Source organism: Gadus morhua, chromosome 1, assembly GCF_902167405.1.
Source record: "Gadus morhua chromosome 1, gadMor3.0, whole genome shotgun sequence".
Lineage (NCBI taxonomy): Eukaryota > Metazoa > Chordata > Actinopteri > Gadiformes > Gadidae > Gadus > Gadus morhua.
Genome location: NC_044048.1, coordinates 29,629,156 through 29,654,137, shown reverse-complemented (window position 1 = coordinate 29,654,137; position 24,982 = coordinate 29,629,156). Strand labels below are relative to the sequence as shown.

General features: G+C 50.2%; 1 protein-coding gene across 3 annotated transcripts in view; it reads right to left on the bottom strand.

Moving 5' to 3' along the window:
* si:dkey-178k16.1 (band 4.1-like protein 1) overlaps window positions 1-21,386 on the bottom strand; it is a 50,207-nt gene extending 28,821 nt beyond the window's left edge. For 2 of the 3 annotated variants that reach the window (XM_030361844.1, XM_030361852.1), the window contains exons 1-3: window positions 21,078-21,386; window positions 4,208-4,299; window positions 3,598-3,750 (exon numbers count right to left, since the gene is read on the bottom strand). In XM_030361844.1, the coding sequence (XP_030217704.1) occupies window positions 3,598-3,750; window positions 4,208-4,282 (228 nt within the window). In that variant the 5' untranslated portion in view covers window positions 4,283-4,299; window positions 21,078-21,386. The remainder of the gene's footprint in view (window positions 1-3,597; window positions 3,751-4,207; window positions 4,300-21,077) is intronic. The other variant, XM_030361836.1, reaches the window with a different exon arrangement.
* Window positions 21,387-24,982: the final 3,596 nt, after the last annotated feature.

Here is a 24,982-nt window from a genome sequence, read left to right as displayed (position 1 = left end):
ATGTCTTTGTCACTACAGCCCTATTCTAAAACGTTGCGTCACAGCGCTCCTATTACATTGTTGTACCCTAATACATTCATATCTATAATAACATATGTATATAGCCGAACACATTATATAGATATATAATTTTTATATCATTTAATTAGATATTACTGAAGTCAGAATAAGAAGTCTTGAGCCCTGCCGGGAGAACGACTTCAATTCATCCAAGACTGAATACCGTAATCACAGCGGGAGACGAACCGAACGAACCGAACAATCCACACATGATTTCCTACTTGAACCGTTGCGTGCGTGCGTGTGCGTGTGTGTGTGTAAGTACAATCCGACTGACACCCTCTTCTCATTCAAATGAATCAGAGTGAACGATGCGCCCCAGCTCAGGGAACACTTGTAGCAGCACCTGGCGACCTGATGGATGGATCCCCGGGCTACGCTTCACGGAGAGACGGGAGCGAAGGAACAGAAAGCCGGCGATGCAGAGCGAGGCCGCCGAAGACGAGGAGACCAAAAGGAGCGGTTCTCTCAGAACAGCGCGATCGCCCCGGGGCTCCAATCATCAGTTAAGCTTAACGCAATAAATAGTACTGTGCCGACGGCGACCGGCCGTCCCGACACGAGACAGGAGCTGCAGGAAGGATCCCACTCTGGAGAGACGGGGGGGAGGCAGCAGCAGCATCAGTATGCAGTGAAGGAAACGTCAGTCTGCAGTGTGGATATCACGGTCAGACGGAGTTCAGGCGGTGACGATGTGGGAACAACAAGGCCCTGGTGAACGAGCACTCTGATGCCTGTCACAAACGCCTTGGCTCAAAGGCGTTGGGCATAAGGGTAACGTTTATCACAATGATCTCTATCTATTGACAAGGATTTACATAAATCAGAAGAAAACGTAAAGTAAAGACAGTCATGCACGTCGGCTTGACACATGTTATTCATAACGAAGAAAGCATTGTGATCCAGAGCCGACCACAGAGAGCCCGAACGAGGCCAGATGTTTAACATAAGATCGGCTGAACACGTAGGTTCCAATGCTCCCCTCGTCTTGCCGAGAACGGGAGGAACACAACGGCCTTCAGGATTAGTTCCATTCTTTCTTCGCTTGGAGGCAAATTGTTGAGTTTGTATCGGTCTATGTTGTGTTACGGTTGTGTGTCTGCGCTGGTATCCATCTGATATGAATGCAAGGTGGTTTGCGTCTGCGAGAGTGAGTGTGTGTGTGGGTGTGTGTGTGTGTGTGTGATAGTGAGTGTGAGTGTGGGTGCCCTGTTGTAAAGTTCTCACATAAACGTTAATGCTTGAGGTTAGAGACAGGGCCATATTAATGCAACATCCTCCAACGATGTCCATAAATCCAACAGCCAGGGATAGATAGACAGTAAAAACGTCAAAAAAAATTCACTACAACGTAAGAGCCCAGTTAATATCAGAAACCTTCTATTTAAAGACACACCCGTGTTGTGTATCCTGTTAACGAAACACACCTACAGAAGCAGTGTCGATTCCTTCTTGTGCTCCCTAGCCTTCGCCACCACCTGCCTTCCATCCCTTCCTTGCACCCTTCCTCCCTTCATTGCAGGCCGACCGTCGACAGTATGGATTAGCCATTAAACCGGTCGATACCTCTGAAGTCACGGCCCCCCGGGGGGTGGGGGGGGTGCTCGCGGAGCCATGCCTGCGTGTGTGTGCCTGTTGACGTGCACGAGAAAAAATACGTGCGCTGCTCGTGTATATGTGCATGCCCCAGGCCCCCCCCCCCCCCCCCCCGCTTGCCCCAGCACGTTTCAGCTGGGAGGTTGCCAGATTGGCGGTAAGCCATGAAAAAGAGGAGGCTGGTGATGAAGGCCGGGTGGGAGTAAAGTGGGGGGCATAGGGGGGGGGGGGGGGGCAATCGGCACGGCCCGCAGCCGCCAGAGTGCTGAAGGGGGCGTCGACGTCAGTGAGATCCATGACCCGGTGGCGGTTCCCTCCTAGGTCCTCCCAGCCGGAGAGGAAGCACTCAGCGGCCACCGCAGGCCCCGCCCCCGGCATCATGGCGCCCTGCTCCAGAGGAAACGAGCGTCCATCTTTGGTCGGGAAGGATCTCATCGATCCGAAGGGAGGGGGAGGGGTCACAGGTCACAGGTCGTAGGCGATCTCGAATGGAAGTCGTTGGACAGCAAATTGTTTTGATTTCTGCAAACGCCGCTACGGCTCCGCCACCCCCCCCCCCCCCCCCGCTGCATCACCTCAGCCTCCCCTTCCCCCCACCCCCACCCTCCCTCATTGCCCCGTTCTCCTCCCCCAGCTCCCCCTCGCCACAGCGCAGCGCTGCTATAGTCGAGTCAGCAGCCGCTGGAGATGTGAGCGTGGTAGCACCATAGCAGGGTAGAAAGGTAGCGCATTAGCGTGCTAGAAAGTTAGCATGTTAGCATGCTAGGAAGTTAGCGTGATAGCACATTAGCGTGGTTGAACGTCAGCGCATTAGCACACACAGCGAAAATAGCTAACATTAGTAATAACGTTAGCATGGTGACGTTAGTAATAACGTTTGCGTGGTAACACGTTAGCGTGGTAGCACATTAGAGCATTAGCATGGTAGCACGTTAGCACATTAGAGTGGTAACACGTTAGCGCACAGAGACAGAGCAGTCCTGCTGAGTCAGGCGCTGTTCCAACTCAAACCCTCGCATCATTCCCGAGCGGGGAAAACGTTTTCCAGGAATGGATTTTCCTTTTCCCTGTATCAGAGCCGCCCCCCAGCTGAGCTGACACATGCATTCCCCACGCCTGTGATCTAACAGTGGGCTCTTGGTTTTGGCAGCCCTTGAAAAAGAGCCAGCTAACAGACGAATTGGCCTATTCGGTTTTTTCCCTGATTCATTTAATATCATATTGATAATTAAGAGGAGTTATTCAAAAGTAATGAAGGCCGGGTTTGTGTATTCAAATGAACTACCAACAGAAGATGAATTAAACCCCATTGCAGTGATCTAACAATGAGGCTGTCCAAACAGAAAGGGCCATGTTTGCTCCACACAACAAAATGATAAGCTCTGCTTTTTGAGCGATTGAATGAGTTAACCGTTGGTTTCCTCGCATCGGGGACCAATGTCACGTGACAGACTGCCTCGTAAACAAGGAGCAAGACAATGCATACCCCTCTTACACACGTATGTTTGTACGTTCTGGCACTTGTGTAGCATCTTATCCTAGCTATGTCTGTTGTTTACGGGGAATGGGTTAGCCTAGGGATAGTCAGTGCTTGGCACTTGTTTCTATGAACATCCTTCCTGTACCGACAGAGATATATTGGTGTTCCTCTCTCTTCAGACAAATGCACTTTGTAAGTGTCTTTGGATAAAAGCGTCTGATAAACGCCCTCAACATGAATGTAAGGCGGCAGCAGCTCGGGAGGTAGAGCGGGTTTGCTGGTAACCGCGAGGTCGCTAGTTCGATCCCCGCCTCGCCCCGACTGCTCCCGACGAGCCGGCTGTCGCCTTGGGTGGCTGACGCCGCCGTCGGTGTGAGAATGTGTAATGGATGGGTGGATGTTGGACGAGACTGTAAAGCGCTGTATAAATGTAGTGAGTAGTGCCCCAGGACGGGGCGTACCTCCACGCCCGTCTCGTACTGCGAGCCGTCCAGCAGGTTGACCTTCACCGGGACCGTCTTGGGCCTCTTGGAGGAGCTCTTCTGGGGGGACTTGGAGGCCTTGCTGGGGGTCTGGTCCGAGCTGTCGTCCAGGTCCCCGTAGTCCTCCGAGCCCTTTGGGACGACATCACCAGCGTGAGCCCCCCCCCCGACACTCCAACCCCACCCCCACCCCCACCCCCCCCTTCCCCCTTATCACCATCATCCAGGACTAGTTCAACAGACTCAAAACAGACCCTTTTAACCTTCAAACTTTCTGTTTTGTTTGTTTGTTTTGTTGTCTTTTTTGGATACGAATGATAAAGCTGCTGCTGTGAAGCGTCTTCGAGCGTTGGGAAAAGCCCTGTATCAATTTGATGTCTTATTATCATTATTATTATCACTATTTACTTCACGGACGGACGTGTGCGTGTGCCTGGCCTGGAGATGCTGAGATGCTACGGCTCTGACATGGCTGTGAGTGGGAGCGTTCTCCATGCATATCAAACAGCAACCCCCCCCCCTTATCTGAGTGATGGAGGGGCTTGGGAGACCTGATTTACAGCGGCCGCCGGTTCCGCAGTGCTCTCACCTGATTGGCTCGTCTGGCGTCACCCTCCATCGCGCTCCTCATCTCCCCCGCCGACGAGGGCTTCTCGGTTGTCATAGAAACGGCTCGCGGTCCTGCGCGGGGGGGGGAAACACACACGGGAAGAGCGCTGAGCACCACACGTCCAACGCCGGGGTTGTGTTGACAACACAACGCACAACACATTTGGGTTAACAACACAACACAACCCGACGTCGTGGTGTGTTGACAACACGGACGCACAGGACGTTATGTGCGATCAACGGGGTAGGAACGTCGAGAGAGGAAGTCATTCACGAGGGGAAACTTCCGTCGGTTGGCTCTGTTTTAGTTACTTCCCGCTCCTTTGCGTCAGGGATTCAGGAGCACGGCCTGAAGCATCCCTCTTAGTCTAATGAACACCTGATGGCACACTTGACCGCTGATGAAGAAGACACAGTGCCGTTGTATCTCCCTTTGTTATCCACCTGATTATTTCGGGCTTCAACTCATTTGCATTTCCGAATCGGTGGCCGATGCGACGCAGAAAGAGACAGAGACGGAGAGGGAGGGAGAGAGAGAGTGAGGCTGTGGGTGAGGGAGGTAGAGAGAGAGAGAGAGAGAGAGAGAGAGAGAGAGAGAGAGAGAGAGAGAGAGAGAGAGAGAGAGAGAGAGAGAGAGAGAGAGAGAGAGAGAGGGGGGGGGGTGAGGAAGAGTGAGAGAGTGAAAGGGAGAGAGAGAGGGAGGTTGTGGGTATGAGGGAGGTAGAGAGGGAATTAGAAAGGGAGAGAGAGAGAGAGAGAGAGAGAGAGAGAGAGAGAGAGAGAGAGAGAGAGAGAGAGAGAGAGAGAGAGGGTGAGGAAGAGTGAGAGAGTGAAAGGGAGAGAGAGAGGGAGGTTGTGGGTATGAGGGAGGGAGGGAGAGAAAAAGAGAGAGAGAAGCAGTGGGTGCGGGCCAGACAGAGCGTAGGAGAGAGAGGGAGGTTGTGGGTGAGGGAGAGTGAAAGCGGGAAAGGGAGAGAGAGAGGGAGAGATTTTGTGTGCGGGCAGAAGAGAGAGAGGGACAGCGAGAGAGAGACAGCGAGAGAGAGAGACAGCGAGAGAGAGAGAGAGAGAGAGAGGGTCGAGAAAGACAGCGAGGCTGTCTCAGTAAGAGAAGCAGCGAGTCGTGGAGATTGTAGTGCCCCATGGGAGCGTTGCAGGCTCTCTCTCTCCCCCTCTCTCTCTCTCTCCCTCCATCTCCCTCTCTCGCCTCGGCTCGCTCCGTCTCTCTCGCTGGCAAGGAGAGGAGATCGCGTGAATTACATCAGCCTGAAAGAAGCCCTGCAGGGCAGTAGAGAGAGAGAGAGAGAGAGAGAGAGAGAGAGAGAGAGAGAGAGAGAGAGAGAGAGAGAGGAGGGAGGAGAGAGAGAGAGAGAGAGAGAGAGAGAGAGAGAGAGAGAGAGAGAGAGAGAGAGAGAGAGAGAGAGAGAGAGAGAGAGAGAGAGAGAGAGAGAGAGAGAGGGGAGGGCGAGAGAGAGAGAGCGAGAGCGAGAGCAAGAGAGAGAGGGGAGGGTGAGAGAGAGAGAGGGGAGGGCGAGAGAGCGAGAGGGGAGGGCGAGAGAGCGAGAGAGAGAGAGCGAGAGAGAGAGAGAGAGAGAGAGAGAGAGAGAGAGAGAGAGAGACGGTTCAGGTTTGGGAGGAGAGAGATGGAGAGAGAGGAGAAGGGAGAGACAGGCTGGTCGGTCGAGAGAGAGAGGAGCGACTGGCGTGTGACCGGCGGGGTGAGGGAGAGGTCGGAATAAGGAGCAGAGGAAAGGTCCCGAGGAGACACCGGATCCACTGATACCAGCCTATAATTGTTCTGAGTGTTGGCAGTGGCTGAGCTAACAGAGGAGGCCGCTGCTTTGAAGGTGACCACTGCAATCACAGCCCGTCTCCCCCCCCCCACGAATCTAAATGGCACAGTTGGGGAGGGGAGAGGGGGGGGGGGGGGGGAGGGAGATGGCCCTATTCCAGGATGAAGGCAGGGGTCAGAGCCTGGTTTTATTATCAACAGGGACCGCTGGGTGACAGGAGCACGGCTTCTCCCCCTGAGCCTCGTGATGTGATCCCGCCCCCCCGCCCTACGTCCCCCTCTCGCCTCTCTCTGGTGCCCCCCCTGCTGTCCTTCATCAATCAGAGCCCCGCCTAAGGGGGTCGCGCCCTGGACGTCTCCCCAGGACAACGCGACTCTGGACCGGGGCGGTGAGGGGAGGGCGGGCCGACTCTGTGGCTGGCCCCGCCCCTTTTTTACTCCCGCCATTTTTGCTGTTGCGCAAAGGACTCGATTTCACTAGATCACCCCTGAGATTTAATTCAGTGTAATGTACATTACATTTATGGCAATGAGAGACATCTCATTACAATTAAGGGGATATTGCAGTGGGCTTGTGTAGTATAGGGTTTATTCTTTATTAGATTATGACTCACAGAACCTGAGGCTCTGATTCCGTCCCTTGGAGACTCTTCATTGTCTGCAACGTATTTATAGGAGCTGGTGAATACAGCTAGAGGCCAATCCTTTTGAGGGATTTCCAAAAAACGTTTATATTTTCTTTCAATGTGGTTGTCATTGCTCCATTGTCACGTCAAATAAAGTGACCGTTTTGTTATTTTTCAAATAAATGCCATTCGGTGGACAGCTTATGTCCAACAGTCTCACCCTGAGTGCGTACATTAGTATCATGGGTAATAGCCTGGCTAGACAGGGCCATCACAAACCATCCTCCAATCCCCAATCATACGAACCCTCTCAACTTCAGCCTCAAACCACTGCCGCTGACATTATCTTATTCAACCGCAGACCTCTGCGGATGGACCTCGATAATCCCTCGACCATCTGAACAGAGCCTGATGAAAGCACCGGACCAGATGGCCATCACCTGTTCAGAGGGGGGACATCAGAGCTCTGTCCCCCTCCCACCTGCCCTCACACGTCGCCACACCTCCTCCACCTCCGAGCTGGGACTGATCCAAAGACCCCGTCGTGTGTCATCCTCCTCCTGCCTCCACACGCACCCTAAGCCTGTCTCTAGACTCAGTTATTAACACGTCGTGGTGAGGGGGTTCGACTCCCGACTGCTAAAGGTACTCGGTTTGTATCTCAATGTCGCCTTCCTGCTCCTTCCTGAACTCGGACGTGTTTCTGAGTTCACTGTGCGTCGCTTTGGAATAAAAGAGACAAAATAATAAAATAGACTCAATCAGCAGAGTCTACTTCCTGGGATTGCGCTGGGATATTAAATATAGAAACGTCGCGAGATTACAGTAAGTTTTCATCGACGCTCTGCAACAAAACGAAAAAAACGAAAAACCGCCACTTAAACAGTCGGTCTTCGACCAAACCCACCGAACCCCTTCCGAAGAACCGCCTGATCGCAGGAAAGACGAGCCGGGAGCTGGGAAACCATTTGTCTGGATGCGGTCCCACGGCGACCGTAATGTATTTGCCAGCCAGTCATGGATATTGCAATGAGACAGGCAGCGAGGCAGAAGCCTCATCAACCCCCACCCCCCCTCCACCCCCCCCTCTACCCCTCCTCCAGCTGGCCGGTCGGTCTGCCCGGCAGGACGCCCCCGGGGGGCTGCGAGGGGAGGCCTGTCGCCCGGGCCTTCCTTCAGGGTTGGGCTCCGTTGATAACCCTCCAGCATCAGAGAGGGTAAGGATGTCCTCCTCCTTATAAACCACGCGGTGTCGACGGCGTTAAGGGGCGGAGTTATCAATTAATTAAGGGCTTTTATGACTGTACTAGACGTGGTCTTACCTCCCTGTCTCCCTGGATTAAGGTTCCACTGGTGGCTGCACACAAATACGATGATTATTACGTTGATTTTGTATTACTGTGTTATAGTGAGTATAACTGTATAACTGTTATATGACGGCGTTGTACTCAGTATAACTGTGATATATAACTGTTATACTGAGTATAACTGTATAACTGATATACCTGTGTTATACTGGTTATAACTGTTGTATAACTGTGTTATACTCAGTATCACTGTATAACTGTGTTTTATAACTGTGAAACTGTAATGGTGATTAACGGCTATACAAATACAATTTAATTGAATTTAATTGTTATACTGAGTATGACTGTTTAACTGCAATAATTAGCTGTGTTATACTAAGTCATGAGTCAAGATTCCAGGGTTTTCTAAAATGGTTGAGAGGATGTCAAACTGTAATCAGTGGATTTACGTAAATGCAGAACAGACCAAGGCAAATACGAAGCGTCTGTCAAAAACAAGGATTCCCTCTTTGCCTTGTTTAGACAAGTGCTCTGAATCTGAGCAATGCAAACAGACTGTGCAATGCATACACTTCAGTCAGTCGATGCTGTGGTTCAATATTCCTCGAAAGCCTAAACAACTCTGATGTTTTGGGTTTAAGAGAGAAAGCGATCCACACCATAAAGCCTAATCGCTGTACTTTATGCTCCTATACTCTGGATTGAATCAATGCGATGCCAGCAGAATCTGTGCCGTTGCTTCTCCATGTGTTCTCTAATTGGAGTCAGACGCCCATATGGCCGTCTTCAGAAGGCAGCAGTTGTCTGAAGGCACTGTGGATCCACAGACATGCTTCAGAGGAACGTAAATATCCATGTTTACATCACTGTTTCGGGCTCGTCTGCTCAGACACGTGTTAACACACGGGCACGGGCAGATCTCTGGATAAGGACAGATCTCTGTCTCCTGTTTTCAGAGGAGGGGTACAGTTGCATCGTTGATTGTGTTCAACGTGCCAAACTCCGTCGTTCGTCTGAGGAAGAGGACGACAGGGGTTTCAGAAAAGCCCCCCGTTCAGTAACAGCTCTTCATAGTGGCGGTCTGGACCGGTGCTCCGCGCTAAAACCTTCCTCACAGGATGCGGTTTCCAAGCCTTTCGTGCTGGAAAAGCCAATTATTCTTTTTTTTTCGTCCGTTTTCCCAGAGCAGTGATATTGGTTCCCTTTAATGCGCTTTTATGCGCTGAGCTATCAGTTACTGTCAGGTGTGAGCCGGCACCATGTAACCATAGCGACTGTTCAATACATTCAAGCCGATAAATGCTTTCGTATTGTGTCAGAAATAATTATACGATAATTATAAATGATTGCCTTTTTAAGATTGGAGTATGAACAAATGGGATACATATGTAAACAATGGCACACCCAGAGCCCTGGGGCCACATTGAAACCTCTGGCGATGGTGGGGGGGGTTTCGGGCCCCTGGTCTCAACCCTTGTACCAGGGTTGCCGGTACGATTCCCAACGGAGACACCCATGCTAAGAAACGCACGCAAGGCACTCGCCGTATTATAATAGGTTTTCGACATGCGTGTCCACAAAATAGCAAACACACACACACACACACACACACACACACACACACACACACACACACACACACACACACACACACACACACACACACACACACAGTATAAACCAGAATCCATCAACCTCAAGAAAAAGTGAAGGCTGCAAAAACATGCTGGTTGACAGAATTGAAGGAAAGCCAATCCATCACGTAATCCGCCAATTAATAATCTGTAATGAGGATGGGTTTAACGACGGGCGGGTAGGCGTTCGCTGCGATGCTGTTTGGCTTTTCATCAGCACGTCACCGCAGACTCCATAAATCCGTACGCCCGGAAGACCGCTCCGAGGGGAACCGTATCCGCTTGGCACTTAGCTAAGTACGGCCGTTCGACTCCATCATCCATCTCCTTTAACGGTGTCTCTCCCCGCAGTGCGATCGCCATGGAAACCCCCGCCAAAGTTAACCAGTCGGTTGGAGGCGGGAGCTGCCCGTACCGCCCTGCCTGTACGCCACAACAGCACGTAGCGCAAGAGTCACAATTAAAGAGTACTCAAACAACGAGTCTGAGTGACTCGTTCGGTTATTGGACGCGCCAATTGGTGCAGGCGGCATAACGGCCTCGTTAGACACAGGAAGATGTTGAGCGCTGTGTGAATCCACTTCGTTGGACATCAGGGAACTTATTGAAGTATGAATAGATTTGAGGCAGACCAGGCAGCAAACGGAAGCAGAGGCGTGAGACACACGGAACGAACCACGCGAGTGGCTTTTAGGATGAAGACACACAACCTGATTTACAGACCTGCGACCGGCAGATTTACAAAGCAGTGCATCCCTTCAATAAGTCCACACGCTCTCTATTCACCCAAAGGACTCTCCAACTACAGCCAGACCTTGGCACAGACAAGCCTTCTCTGTGTGTGTTTGTGTGTGTGCTTGTTTGTGTTTGTGTGTGCGTGTGTTTGTGTGTGTGCTTTTTGGGGTTTGTGTGTGCAACCATTTGGCATTTTAAATTGTTGCAGAATATTGACTCAGCTATATTCTCAGACATTGTGTGTGTGTGTGTGTGTGTGTGTGTGTGTGTGTGTGTGTGTGTGTGTGTGTGTGTGTGTGTGTGTGTGTGTGTGTGTGTGTGTGTGTGTGTGTGTGCCTCAACAGTTGATTGGGAGAAAGAATAGATCACATAAAGTGCGCATGTGTTTGTGTGCGTGTGTGTGCATGTTTGTGTGTGTGTGTGCATGGATGTGTTTGTCTCTCCAAGTTGTGATTTACATTTACAGGCAACCGAGGTGACATTTGCGTGAATCTCCCACGTTTCTAATTGCTTCAGACACTGCGGCGCAGATCAATATGATATCGACGGGGTAATGGAGGAAGCAGGGAGGCACCCTGTCCTTACTTAGCCTCGTGTCTTACCCCCAACCGGCTTATTAGACACCATGTTCGCTAAGCTAGGTTATGTCTGTTTACATCTCACTTTATGCTGCATCTATTTATACCTTAGTTATTATTATTATATATTAGTTATTATTATATTTTTATTTTATTCTAATTATTCATGTGCAGTATTGTAGTTTAGCTCTCTTACTTGTGTTTCTTTTATACTTTTACTTTTCTTTTAAATTGCACTGTTGAGGGAGCCTGAGACTTGTTAGTTGTTAATATGACAATAAACCATCTTCAATCTTGAATCTTGCTAGCTGGTTTGGAAGCGCCAAAAATGTTGACAGAATCGGCTGGATCAGGCGGCAGAAGAAAGACTTTATTATATTCCTTTTGGTATTTATAGCTCATAAATGAGAGGTTTGCTTTGGGGACCAGGACATAAACAACAATTCCAACCGATGAAAACGTTTTATGTCTGTTTGCTGGTTCTGCTGCAGGGTCGACCATTTTATATCTGACAGCGGTACGTCTAAATTTATAGACTTTAGGAGCACATAAATTATTAGCTACATTTAAGTGTTCAAGCCCACTGTTTTTCCCAAGATACTGATTAAGGAGGGAGGAAGTCATTCACCCAAGCATATCATCGAAATGATGCGTGACGGAATTAAATCTACTACACAAATGAGGAATTAAAAGAAAAGTTCCATCTCACAAACTACAGAGACCACAGGGTTGACTTGCAGACTATCTTGCAGATACAGTCATCGTCAGGGAAAGCACTGCAGTGTTTCTGTTCCAGTGAAGTCGTTTCGTTTAAAGTGTCTTTGCCTTTACAGAAATCCTCTAAAGGGACGAATAAGATAAGTTCCATTCTGTCTAATCTCTGCACTGCAAAAGGAACAGGAATAAATTAACCTATCCTGGAACCCCTTACATGCACGCGCGCACACACACACACACACACACACACACACACACACACACACACACACACACACACACACACACACACACACACACACACACACACACACACACACACACACACACACACACACACACACAATACGCATTCAGCCACGTTCGCGCACACAGTCAATCTGTCTGCTAATGGTGTCTCTATTGGCTCCTAGCTGGAGATATTCATCAAGATGCATCACAGAGCCGGCGGCGACTCTTCCTTCCAGACGCACGCCTGCGACCGCAGCGAGAGCCTCGGTCTGCCTCCAAGACCTCCCTCCCACTGAAGTCCCTGGATGAGGACATACACCCAGCTACAGCACACCTCTCTCTGGCTCCTGTACAGCTCCACACATCCACGCCCCCCCAAGACCTCACAGTCAGGTCCTCTGACCTCTCAGTCCTCCTTCGACCTCTCTCAGCCCCGTCCTCAGAGCTCTCTCAGTCCTCAGAGCTCTCTTAGTCCTCAGAGCTCTCTCAGTCCTCTGACCTCTCTCAGTCCTCAGACCTCTCTCAGTCCTCAGACCTCTCTCAGCCACGTCCTCAGAGCTCTCTCAGTCCTCAGAGCTCTCTCAGTCCTCAGAGCTCTCTCAGCCCCGTCCTCAGAGCTCTCTCAGTCCTCAGAGCTCTCTCAGTCCCGTCCTCAGAGCTCTCTCAGTCCTCTGACCTCTCAGCCACGTTCTCAGACCTCTCTCAGCCACGTCCTCAGACCTCTCTCAGTCCTCAGAGCTCTCTCAGTCCTCTGACCTCTCTCAGTCCTCTGACCTCTCTCAGTCCTCTGACCTCTCTCAGTCCTCAGACCTCTCTCAGTCCTCAGACCTCTCTCAGCCACGTCCTCAGACCTCTCTCAGCCACGTCCTCAGACCTCTCTCAGCCACGTCCTCAGACCTCTCTCAGCCACGTCCTCAGACCTCTCTCAGTCCTCTGACCTCTCTCGGTCCTCTGACCTCTCTCGGTCCTCTGACCTCTCTCGGTCCTCTGACCTCTCTCGGTCCTCTGACCTCTCTCAGTCCTCAGACCTCTCTCAGCCCTGTCATAACTGATGATCAGGGTTCGCTCCGGGACCAAGGTCATCAGTAATGCCGTGTCCGCTCTCCGGACCGCGGTCATCCGTCATGGCGGCGCTCTTCAAACCGAGAGGAGGGGATCCCGTCTCCTGGCCGGCGGGAGACTCGTGACGGGCTGGGGATTGATGCCCGCGCCGGCCGGGCTCATTCTGTGTCTGGGGCTCACGGTCGTTCGTCAGGTCGGGGGGCCGGGGGGGGGGGGCCATTCGTTTAATCTCCACCGGTGCTCCGAGGCAGAATACGGAGGTGACATCCTGAGGCGCTTCGATCAGAACGTCCGGCGTGAACGAACGCGCGAGGGACGCCAGCGAGGGTCTCTTATTGTTCGGCTTCTGACTCATCTTATGACTTATCTCACGGGGATAATCGAGGCCCTCAGACGCGTGTTTCGTTAAGTATTGACGTGTATTATTCATTTGTTTCAGAGGCGTGTCGAGAACCGTCATCCATCTGAGAGAATGCTGCCGTGCTCAGATGTGAAGAATGAGTTGTTCTCTGGAGGAGAAACTCTTTGAAATAGTCAAATAAGTGTTGCGTTAGCGTCTGGCATCTTGTTCCCCCACACGGAATTTGGAGGCACGTTTTTGGCAGCTTTTAAAGACATCTTAAGGCTTTTTATTTTCAATCTTCTTCTTTTGGGGTGCCAAGGGTGTCCCAAATTAGAAATCTGTTCCAGTGTAGTTTGAACTTCAGCCTTGTGCATCTCATGTCAGAGAGGGAGGGCGGAAATGCATATTTCTTCATAACAGGATAATAATATACATCATATCTTCCTGGGCTTTTCACTCATGGGTGTTCTTGGAAGCTAAAGCCATGTTGCTGAAGGCTGTGATCAAACAGAGGCAGATGACTGAACATGAATAATTAAGATAATTCCATAATTACTTTGAGGACATTAACAATTATTGTACATCACTGCTGCCAAAAGAAGTCTGGTAAAAAATAAATGTAAAAGTATACATGTGCACAAAACAGATTTCCTAGCTTGGAGCATCCGTGTCATTTGCCGTTTCCCTACCCGGTCTAATATCTGTACTCTACATGAACATGGGGAGTCGTGCCCAATAGTTGCCGCGTTCTGCTTTGATGTAAATATAGTGCTTGTCAGCGTGAGATAAATAATATTTACCCTTTTAAAATAGAAGCAGCATTCTCCATGTTAGAGAAACTGGCAACCTTTTAGATGTGAGACACCCAACAATCGATCGCGGCTCCGGACACAATGTTATATTGATAACAGCTTCTGGTCGGAGTCAAACTACCCAAGTGGTTTTGCTTCGGCGCTTTCACATCAAAGCAAACTGAGCGGACCCAGAATACCAATGGCTCTGGGTTTGTGTGCTTCCTCCGTTTTTGGCGTGTGTAACGCCACAACCTGCAGCGCACGATACAACAATGCCACACGTCGTGTTTACAGCAAAACAAAGTTCCCAGGGAAGAGGCCCTGCTGAGATACAAACCCGTCACCCCGCTGGAGAGGTACCCGTGAACACGTTTGCTGAGGCCGTTGATACAGAATGTGTATATGAGGATAAACCGCGTGGGACAAGGAGTAAACACAACAACCAAGCCATCAAACCAGGCATCATGTATTAAACCCTTCACAACCAGCCCCTGTAATCCCTTTCTGTCTTCTAAATGTGGCGTTAGGTCCGTTTTTAATCCGACGTAATGCTAATTAGCATGCTTACTCTGCGACTAGCAATGTTCACGGTAATTACCATTATTAAACACCATTACATTACGACATTATAAAAAAAACAGCAATTCATTTTACACGCTCACACACGCACGCCAATAATTAGCCAAACAGTGATTGGCTCTGACGGACCCCGCCCTTTTTCCAGGCAGTATTCCGCATCCCTGCAGCGCCAATCACTGGGATTTCTCTCGCTGGATTTACAGTCCATCCCATCACTCTGCTGGGGGGGAGGATGATGGGGGTAGGGGGGGGGGGAGTGATGAGTTGTTGTCCTTGTTGAGAGGGTGGAGTAGGATGCCACACACACACACACACACACACACACACACACACACACACACACACACACACACACACACACACACACACACACACACACACACACACACACACACACACACACACACACACACACACACACACACACCATTTGATCACAGCAACAGCTAGGAGTGCTTTAACGCATGTCACCTGGCGCCAGAGATGGACGATCTGACTAGTTGACCAATGGGACGGCCAGCCTCGCCCAGGAATCAGCCCGCCCCCGGGGCCTACATAGCCCCACCCCCAAGAGTCCGCCTGCATAGTACAGTATAGTACAGTATAGTTCAGCATAGTGTAATGTAGTATGGCAGCATGCTATAGTATAATACTATAGTATACCGTAGCGTGGTGTATAGCAAACTGTTGTGTTGCATAGCATAGCATGGCATATCTTAGTGCACTAGCCTGATTTTTGTTGTTGTATGGCATGCATTGTAGCGTAACATAGCGAAGTCTAGTTTAGAATAGCACATCATAGTATACTCAAATATAGTGTAGCATAGCGGAGTGTCATGTAGCATAGCAAAGCCCAGTACAGCATTGTTTAGCGTAGCGTAGAATTATAGCAGAGTGCTGTATTGTGCCGCCCAGCCCAGGATAGTATAATCCGTGACTGAGTGCTTTTTGTTTGGCCGTGCGTTTGCATCCTGCTGACGCGACGCAGGCTCCAACCCCGGGATGGCTTTCTCCCGCGCCCCACCGGCCGCGGTTCAAGGAGAATCTCTGAGCTCCGCACTCATCTCTCTGAGCCCCCGTGAGCAGAGATACGCCGCGGCCCGGACCCTTATCTGAGCCTCCTCAGCGGCCGGCTGCTGAAGGTAACGGGGGAGAGTGTTCACGGCAGCGTGATTAAACCAGAGCGGGCGTAGCGAGGAGGTAGGGCTCGCTCCGTGAGGACGAACACAGATAGCGAGCGGCGGCGTCTCCGCGAGAAACGAGACGTCTGGGAGAGGTTTGAATTATTGTAGGGGGAAAATATGGGATTTGTGCGCAGGAACCTCGATGTGAGAGCCTTTCAGCGCAACGATAGGAGCTCAGTGTGGTGATATGAGACGGTCTCGAAGGTACTGTAGATGAAGGAGGGGGGCTTTTGTTAACATTTCAAGGGCAGAGGTTTCACGAAAGGTTTGAATCAATATCAGCTCAATAAGTATTAACTACACTTAGGGACTACGTTTTCATAAAATGGATGCTGTGTGTCTTATTCCGACCCTATTAGCAGTAAGGCGGTCTTGCTGGGGGCCACGTTGGGGCAGGGGACAGAACATGTATAATTAAGTCCAATTACATAACCACATTGATCACAAGAAACATTAGGGGCAGGTTGGCACTACGAAGCCAAAGGCATCGTGGGGCCAGCACATGAGAAACACTAACGACAGCAGGGAGACATGACGTATTCTGCTTTTAGAATTAGTACACACCTGGCATAATGCCATGGACATACTTGTCATACAGTCCGGCTACAGCAGAAGAGTGGAACAGGCTTTAGTAACTGCACATTCAGCTATTCACCTATACACTGTACTCTGCCTTGTTGGCTGGCAGATATGAATGCGAGAGGCATCCGAAATACCGAGCGAGACGCCTTCCTCCGAATTACGATTTGCATTCGTTCTCATGACAGAGCGAACAACACGTCTGCCCTGCGCACGGCTCTGAGTATGAATGAAGCCCGCGGCCGCAGCCAGCAGTAATGCATTAGCTGTGAGCATAGAGCTGATAGTCGCGCCTCATCAGCGCGGGGAGGAAGGCGTCTCCCCCCCCCCCCCCCCGTCTCTCCCCCGTTCCTCCCCCAGACCTGCCACCGCAGCTCTGCCTCCCTGGGACGGGAGGAAGAAAGAACTCATTACCTTCCTTAATCCTCAGCACTTGTCTGTCCTGCTCTCATTGTTTTACACACACTTTATTTCTCTCTCTCTCTCTCTCTCTCTCTCTCTCTCTCTCTCTCTCTCTCTCTCTCTCTCTCTCTCTCTCTCTCTCTCTCTCTCTCTCTCTCTCTCTCTCTCTCTCTCTCTCTCTCTCCTCTCTCTCTCTCTCCCCCTCCCTCCCTCCCTCCCATTCCAGTGCTGAGTCACGCGGACGAGGACGTGTTTACACTGAGAGCGCGACGGCGGTGAGGTTGACATCAGCGCCAAGGCGGCACACTCTGTGCCCGTCCGGCCGTCGTGGGCCTCAATCACCTCCAGCCGCCATGTTGGCTCCATCTTGGTCCCATCATGGTTGTCAACACTGGGGGGGGGGGGGGGGGGCATCTTGGTCGTCAGTGTTGACGACCAAGATGGCCGCTAGGTGAACGAGGCCCGTGTGAGTGTCATGGCGGCCACGAATTGAAGTTTACACAAAGGCATCAGGCATGCCTCTCTTCAGGACGTAGTTACCATGGGAACACCCACCCCCACCCCAGCCTAACATGATCTGTCATGGCCATCAAATCACAAACACAGAGAGGGAGAGACACAGAGAGAGAGAGAGATGAGAGATGAGAGACAGAGAGAGAGAGAAGGGGCGAGAGAGAGAGAGACGGTTGAAATTCGCCGGCGAGACCCCGGACCGGTGAGCGGGGGGGGGGGGGGGGGGTTGATGACACGTGGTTGGAGAACAAAGAAATGTTCTCCTTTACTTTTAATGAGGTAGGGTTTTAATAGGGGTTAGCCCCTCGCTACGGTTAGCTTAGCGGCAGTACCCGAAGGCCCGGGGCTAACCCCGCGCTACGGTTAGCTTAGCGGCGGTACCCGAAGGCCCCGAGCGGCGAATCACGAACCAATGGTGTTGTGGTGCCCGGCACTGCCCCTAGTGGGGGCCCAGCGCACGCAGACACACGTCACCGACCCGTGACGAACGCGTCCAGACGAGGGATAAAGGAAAGGCTTAACGGACGGGGCGTCGCCAACACCGCGGGCCTGTCGGTGGACACAGAGGCTGAGTTCTTTTAAGCCTGTCAACAAAAACAAAAACACATTTGCATTCTGACAGTTTACATCAGAGAGGCGCGCCGCCCCCGGGACCCACGGAGAGGAAACCCCTCTCCCCCCCTCCTCTCCTGGACCTCCCTGGCTCCGATGAACGAGGGGGCCGCAGGGGGGGGGCGACGCGTTCGTCTCCCCGGCCCCCCCGGACCACACTCCATCTCTGGGCGGGCTTCCTCTTAGTAACGCCTAACCCGTGTGTAGAATAACTAATCTGACTCCCGCTTTAATACGGCGGCCAGACCGACAGTCGGCGAGAGGAGGCTGTGTCCGAGGGTTAACGGAGCCTGGCTGACGATAATGACGATAGCTTCCCCGTTAACCTAGCATGGCTTTCCCCAGACCAGGCTTCCCCGTTAACCTAGCATGGCTTTCCCCAGACCAGGCTCAATCTATGATTGAGCCTGGTCTGGGGAAAGCCATGCTAGGTTAACGGGGAAGCTATCGTCACCAGGCTCAAAGCTATCGTCATTATCGTCAGCCAGGCTATCGTCATTACCGTCAGCACAAGAGGCGTGATCCACGGGCCTAGTTTAGATGACTCTGTACGCGATTGGCTGCTTGCCGTCGCTTCCCTGCCGTCATTGTGTTAAACCAGCCAATAGCGCGCCGGGGGGGGGGGGGGGGGGGGGGGGGGGGAAGCCAGCTTGGTGATTGGCTCCAGCAAAAAAAACCTATCGGTGGCAGAAAGAAATGTATTGCTCTGTAATCGCGCATTCAAATCGCCGGCAGAACGGGCGGGGCTACCCAGGCTAGGGTTAAACCACCTCCGTCCTCCACTCTGACAGACGGTTCATCAGACCGCTGGGGGGCGGGCCCGTCATGGGGAGCTGAGGGTTCGTCTGAAGGGAGAACCCAATCTGACCGAGGAGTGAGAGGACCGAGGGGAGCCGTGAGCCATCATCCATCGACCGGAGGCAGAGCTCCGATAGGACACAGGGGAGACGTTAGGTTCGGGAGTGGGTTACCTACACAAACACGTGAACACACACACACACACACACACGCTCACTCAATAACACACACACTCAATCCCCCCCCCCCCCCCACACACACACACACAAGAACTCAAACATTCACACAACCCCACACACACACACACACACACACACATTCAAACACACAGACACACACACACAATCCCCCACACACACAAAAACACAAACACATATTGTCCTTGAGCAAGACGCCTAACCCAACCTGTCCAATATCGACTGAAATAGTACGTCTCTAAAAAATAAATCTTTGCAAGAGTCTTTGGAAAACGCCTCCGCTAAACGACAAGAGTCGACAATAGACGGGCTAGCGTGAAGAGACACCAACGCTATCGTACGACGACAACCTGACAACGGCGACGCATCAACCTCACACCACCACCCTAGCGCAGGGTACAGTGCGAGTGTCATCCGGTGGCCTGGACGTCCGTCTGTCTGTCTGCCCGTCCGTCACGCCTGCCTGGCTGTCACAGAGAGCCGGCGTCCAGAGGTGCGACCGGTTAGAACCCCCGGGCCGTACAGAAGAGGGGACGAACAGCCAGGGGAAGGGCGAGCGGTGAACACAAAGACCGCTGGCCTCTCACTGTCCCCCCCGGCAGGGTGGGGGGGGGGGGGGGGGCACAGGGGGGGGAGGCACAGAGGAGACAGTGGAGACGCGTGGAGGAGAGGGAGTGGAGGGGAGGCACAGACAGTGGAGCGGCAGCCCTGCTTTGTGGTCCCTGGTAGAAAAGGTAGAAAAGTCTTCCATGCAAACCTAAACCTGGGAGGCTGACAAGTCGAGAAATTAACAAGATGGACGGTGTGTGTGTGTGTGTGTGTGTGTGTGTGTGTGTGTGTGTGTGTGTGTGTGTGTGTGTGTGTGTGTATTATGAATGCATAATGCTGATATTTACATATCCACGGTCATAAACACAAGACAAGTAACACAATGTTGTTGCTGTAATTCTTGACCGGTATAGCGCTGCTGCTGAGTTAAGTCCAACCAAGTAAATGGAAATGTATTTAATGAGAGGGTGCAGGAGCTTTTATGGGAGGGATATATGGACTGATAAGTTAAGAGAGCATTAGTATTATTGCAGGCATCCCAGACGTTGTTGTTTGCCGCCTGGTTCCTCATAATAGGCACTATTCACTGAACACCCGAGCAAAGACGTAGCCTACAACACCTGCGTGTCCCACGGACATGGAATCGTAGGCACAGAGGGTCTCACCGAAGCCTAGATGATAACCGCTCCACACAACATATCCAATGTGCATACAGAACACCATCCAACAGAAAACTAGACAATCATTACAAGTCATTCTAAACGTAATTGTAATTACACAGAACACATCGCCGTCAGCCATAGCGGTATTAACTCAGCATCCGTCTCCCCGGACCAATTCGAATCGACGTCTTCAATATTGAACAGATGACGGGTACCTCAAGCCGATTCATTCATTCGCAGTGGAGCTCAACATACGAGTCGTACTAAGTAGTTCACGCAGCCTACGATTCTTTCCCACACAGAGCGACCCCCCACGGCGCCGCGTCTGCTCAGCCACACCCGCGTGAAATAACCGCCCCTTCCCAATGATCTCATTATCAACTGTGCATCGTCTGCCGAGCGATAACAACGAGTCGCTCACACGTCCCCACGCTCTTGCTCCGCACACGTGCGTCTTTGTTCCGACATAAAGTCTGCACACTTTCATGTGGATCGCTTTCTGGTTCCGTCGCGGCCGTATCTGTTCCACCTGTACGCCGTATCTCGCCTGCACGCTGTATCTGCCTGCCGGGCCTTGAGATGCAGGAGCAAGGATGACCTGATAGCGTGCCGCTTTCTAACAGCCTCCATACGAGCTGTTAGTCGGATCAGAGCTATGGCAACACCCTCTCAATGACAGATGATGCAGGCACAACACGGGTTTTGTGTTAAGCTCCAACACACACAAACAAACACAGGCATGCACATATACACATACCTACACACACACACACAGCAGCCGAGAGATGCTCTCACAATATCGGCTAAATGTGGCGCCTACAATGTCACACTTTTTGTTTAACGCGAGCTCAACGTTACGTTCCCGTAGCGCTAATCGCAGCCGGTACACCTGTGCTGGGCAGCCCTCATTGTCAAAACGTGCACCGATTCGAAAACAACACAAAATCCACCCCTACCTGTCCTATCAGCTCCGGGAGTCAGACTTCAATCCACAATCTGACCATTGAGATAACAGGCGATTGAAGCAACGAACGCCACCGCCCCAAAGCTCGTTCCTGTTCCTGTTCTGGTTCTTGTTCTTTCTCTTCAGTGCCACGGAGGAGAGCGGGATGGGCTGGGGGCAGCCGGCGAGGTGGACGGCTGCTGGGGGAGGGATAGGAGGACCAGCCGGCGAGGAGGACGGCTGCTGGGGAAGGGCGAAGAGGACCGAGGCGGATGGGCGTTTTCGCGATGCAAGCGAGGGGAACTTCTTACGTCGTGCGTGACTCGAGGGCAGCTCTTTGTGACACACAACATATTTGCCTAATGTTTAATTATTATTATTTTTCACCGCTGCACACTGGGTGATGACGTGATGGGATGCATAATAAAATAAATCGAGATAGAAATGGAGAATACTTGGTTGTATCTTTAGGTTGGATTAAATAGGCTACATAATGTCAATGCCATGTCTGTTATTTAAATGAGGCATTATGGACTTCTTTTACACATTAAATCCAAGTAGATTACAATCATTTTTTATTTGTCTTTATGATTGATGGAGCCTATATTCATGGGTTATATGCAGGCTACACATTATTCCTATGCCATTTTCATTTGAATCATAATTGTAGTGCACTGTAGCCACTATTATAATGTCTGTCACACTTTAACACCATCACAATAATATTATGCAAAACAATAATTACATGAACATTAATTAATTATTAGTTACCGGTGATTTCCTTTGTAATGTTATGTGCATAATGAGCCTACATAATTACTGAGTAAGTAATTATAAATGGCAAGCTTAAGACAATATGACAAAGCCATTTAGACATAGAACTGAAAAGACCAGGTTCGCTACAACGGAAATGACATTGATTAGGTCAATTTCCTAATTTCTGATCCATATTTTTTTATTTGGACAAGGATTCTTACAGTATATTATGGATATTCATGCGTATATGTGCATGGAGAAATGTGTGCAGTAACACGGCATTATTTTTTACATCATGCTGACTCGACCAATGCATTGGAATCGTGTAGGCCTGCTAACTAAATTAAACCAAGGAAACCTCTTCCCTGGTTCTCCTTCAGTGCACCGCATGGAAATGATCCCAAGAGCCCTGTAAACCGTTCTGTTCAGCAGCGTGTCCGCTCTAGTCTGATGTGTTGTTAGGAGGGGTTTTATTTTGGTGTTCGAAGAAAAGTCTGCTTCTTCACAACATGTTGTTTTACAAATCTCCTGCAACTCAGAGAACAGAGCTGTTGGCCTTGAATTTGTTAATAATGAGTATCACAAGTATCTCTACAACTGTCCAACTAATTGTTTTCAAACATATCTTAGTCTTTTCCAAAGCTCAGTGGCATTGACTGAAAATATATTGACTTGATGACCACAAACACAAAAGCATGTCTCTCATAGCGGCTGCCAAATGAAGCCCTGAAGTATCCTGATGAAAGGTTGCATGAGGTTTCAGTGTGAGGGAATATTTAACTGTAAACGAGTAGGCCTATTGCATGAAAGGTCCCGCATCTGAAAAATGTTCGATAATATTATTAACAGATTTATTTGTTAAAGCGCATATCCATGGGATGGGGTCTCTCAACGGCGCCGACGCTGGACTTCATCATGCGCAAATATTATCGGTGATAATATTCCTTCAATTGTATAAATGTCATATTAGAACCAGGAACATATGTTTTATATTTGAACTCGATGACCTCATTCATTCACATTGAAACGATTGGCTGGTTCACCTTGACTTCAGATATGAGTTCCCTGTATAAGAACCACCACAGGATGGCGCTAATGAGCTGCCTTTAGCCCAGCGAACATGTGGAACTTCTCACCCACCACAGTCCGTGAGTGAGCTGGTGTTGCATCATCACGACATGTTTCTCAAATATAAGCTGCTCTTCTGTACAGTAATGACACAATAAAGCTCTTGTCGTTGGGCTTCAGGTATTCACTAAATGGTGGTTTGTTTGAAAGCAGCTTAGAAGTATCTTAAGTGTTGATGACAGAAAGAGCCTCGTTATTTATTTTTTACCTCAGATACATCCCTTGAGGCAGGAGAGAGCAAAATGTTTCCCTGGGAGTGAGAATGAGAAGAATGTAATTACAGGGGAACCACCCTATTGTTACACTGGCGGCAGGTCCCCCTTCACATGCTCTCTCTCCGTCTCTATCTGTCTGTCTCTCTCCGTCTCTATCTGTCTGTCTCTCTCCGTCTCTATCTGTCTGTCTCTCTCCGTCTCTCTATCTGTCTGTCTGTCTCTCACTCTCTCTCCGTCTCTCTATCTGTCTGTCTCACTTTCTGTCATCTGCCTGTCTATCTGTCTCTCTCTCTCTCTCTCTCTCTCTCTCTCTCTCTCTCTCTCTCTCTCTCTCTCTCTCTCTCTCTCTCTCTCTCTCTCCCTCTCCCTCTCTCTCTCTCACTCTCTCTCCCTCTCTCTCTCTCTCTCTCTCTCTCTCTCTCTCTCTCTCTCTCTCACTCTCACTTTCTGTCCACCTGTCCCTCTCTCTGTCCACCTGTTTCTCTCTCTGTCTATCTGTCTGTCTCTCACTGTCTATCTGTCTCTCTGCTCCAGGTGAAATGTATCCTGTTGAGGTGATTCTAATCTCTGAAGGTTCTTCGGGTTCATCAGTGAAATTAAGTCCTGTGTCTCTGAAACTCTGACCTCCGAGACAATAAAACGTGTCACAGGTCAGAGGTCGCCGCGGGCAGGTGGGAGAGTGATCAGCGTAGGTGTGAAAGGTCGAGGGGGCCACGGTGAGTGTGGTGAGTATGAGGGCAGGATGAAGGGGGCTGACGAGGCCTAAGGCGGATTCACCCCACCTTCAGCGGAGAAAGGGATGGAGCCATCCTGCAGCAGGATCAGGTCAAGGTTTATCCTTATTGTTTTCTCCTAAAATTGTGCTCAATATTTGTAACGTAAGATTTCGGATTTTAGATTTTGTGGAAAGTTTTTATACATGTCCCAGATTTTGTCCTTATGGATGTAATTAACCTAGAAAGCAGAGGTCAATGAGAATAAATAGAAATTCACATGTAAAAAAAAAAGAGCCTAAATTTATGTTGAAATTAACTGCCCCCAGTAGTCTTTCCTAAATGTGAAGTTGGCATTTTCTTCTCGACTCTTCTTCTGCTTTACCGCGTCTCTTATGCGTCTTCGCGTAGAGTCGGTAAACTTTGTGGGTGCCATGTTGCTTTAAATCTTAACGCCGTAAAGGATTATGGGTTACAAATATCTCCTTTCCTTTCGTAAAGCTTTGTCAGGAGTAACCTATGCTCAAGCTGGTTTAAAGGTGGCATCGAGGGACCTTTCCTAAGCCTTTTTTGAAATTTAACAACCTTGCCTCTAAGTATTTCTGGGTCATCCTTTTGAAACGAAGTTTCCTAAGCAAAAAACAGAATCAGTACTTGCCCCAGGGCTGCATACCAACACTTAGTTTTCTCAACTTCCACGTTTATGACTCAACAATCATGCAGAAACATCACAAATACATGTCTGGTGAAAATAAATCATGTAAACCACGCCCTCAAGTGGTTTATTGCTTTTATTAAAGTTGCTAAAATGGTTACTATATTTATGCCGCTTTTCCACCGCACATGTAGCTCGACTCGACTCGACACGACTCGACACGACTCGACACGACTCGACACGGTAGCAGCACGGGTCATTTTCCACCGCAAATAGTACCTCCTGGACGTGGGCGGGGTCGGCTGCGCGAAAGGGCCGTGACGTATTTTTGTACGCGACGCAAACAACACCTACGCAACCCACACATGGACAGAACCCACATAACTACAATGGAGGACATCGATAACATTACTATTATTAGCTGGCATGTTGAAGAAGTTGAAGAAGTGGA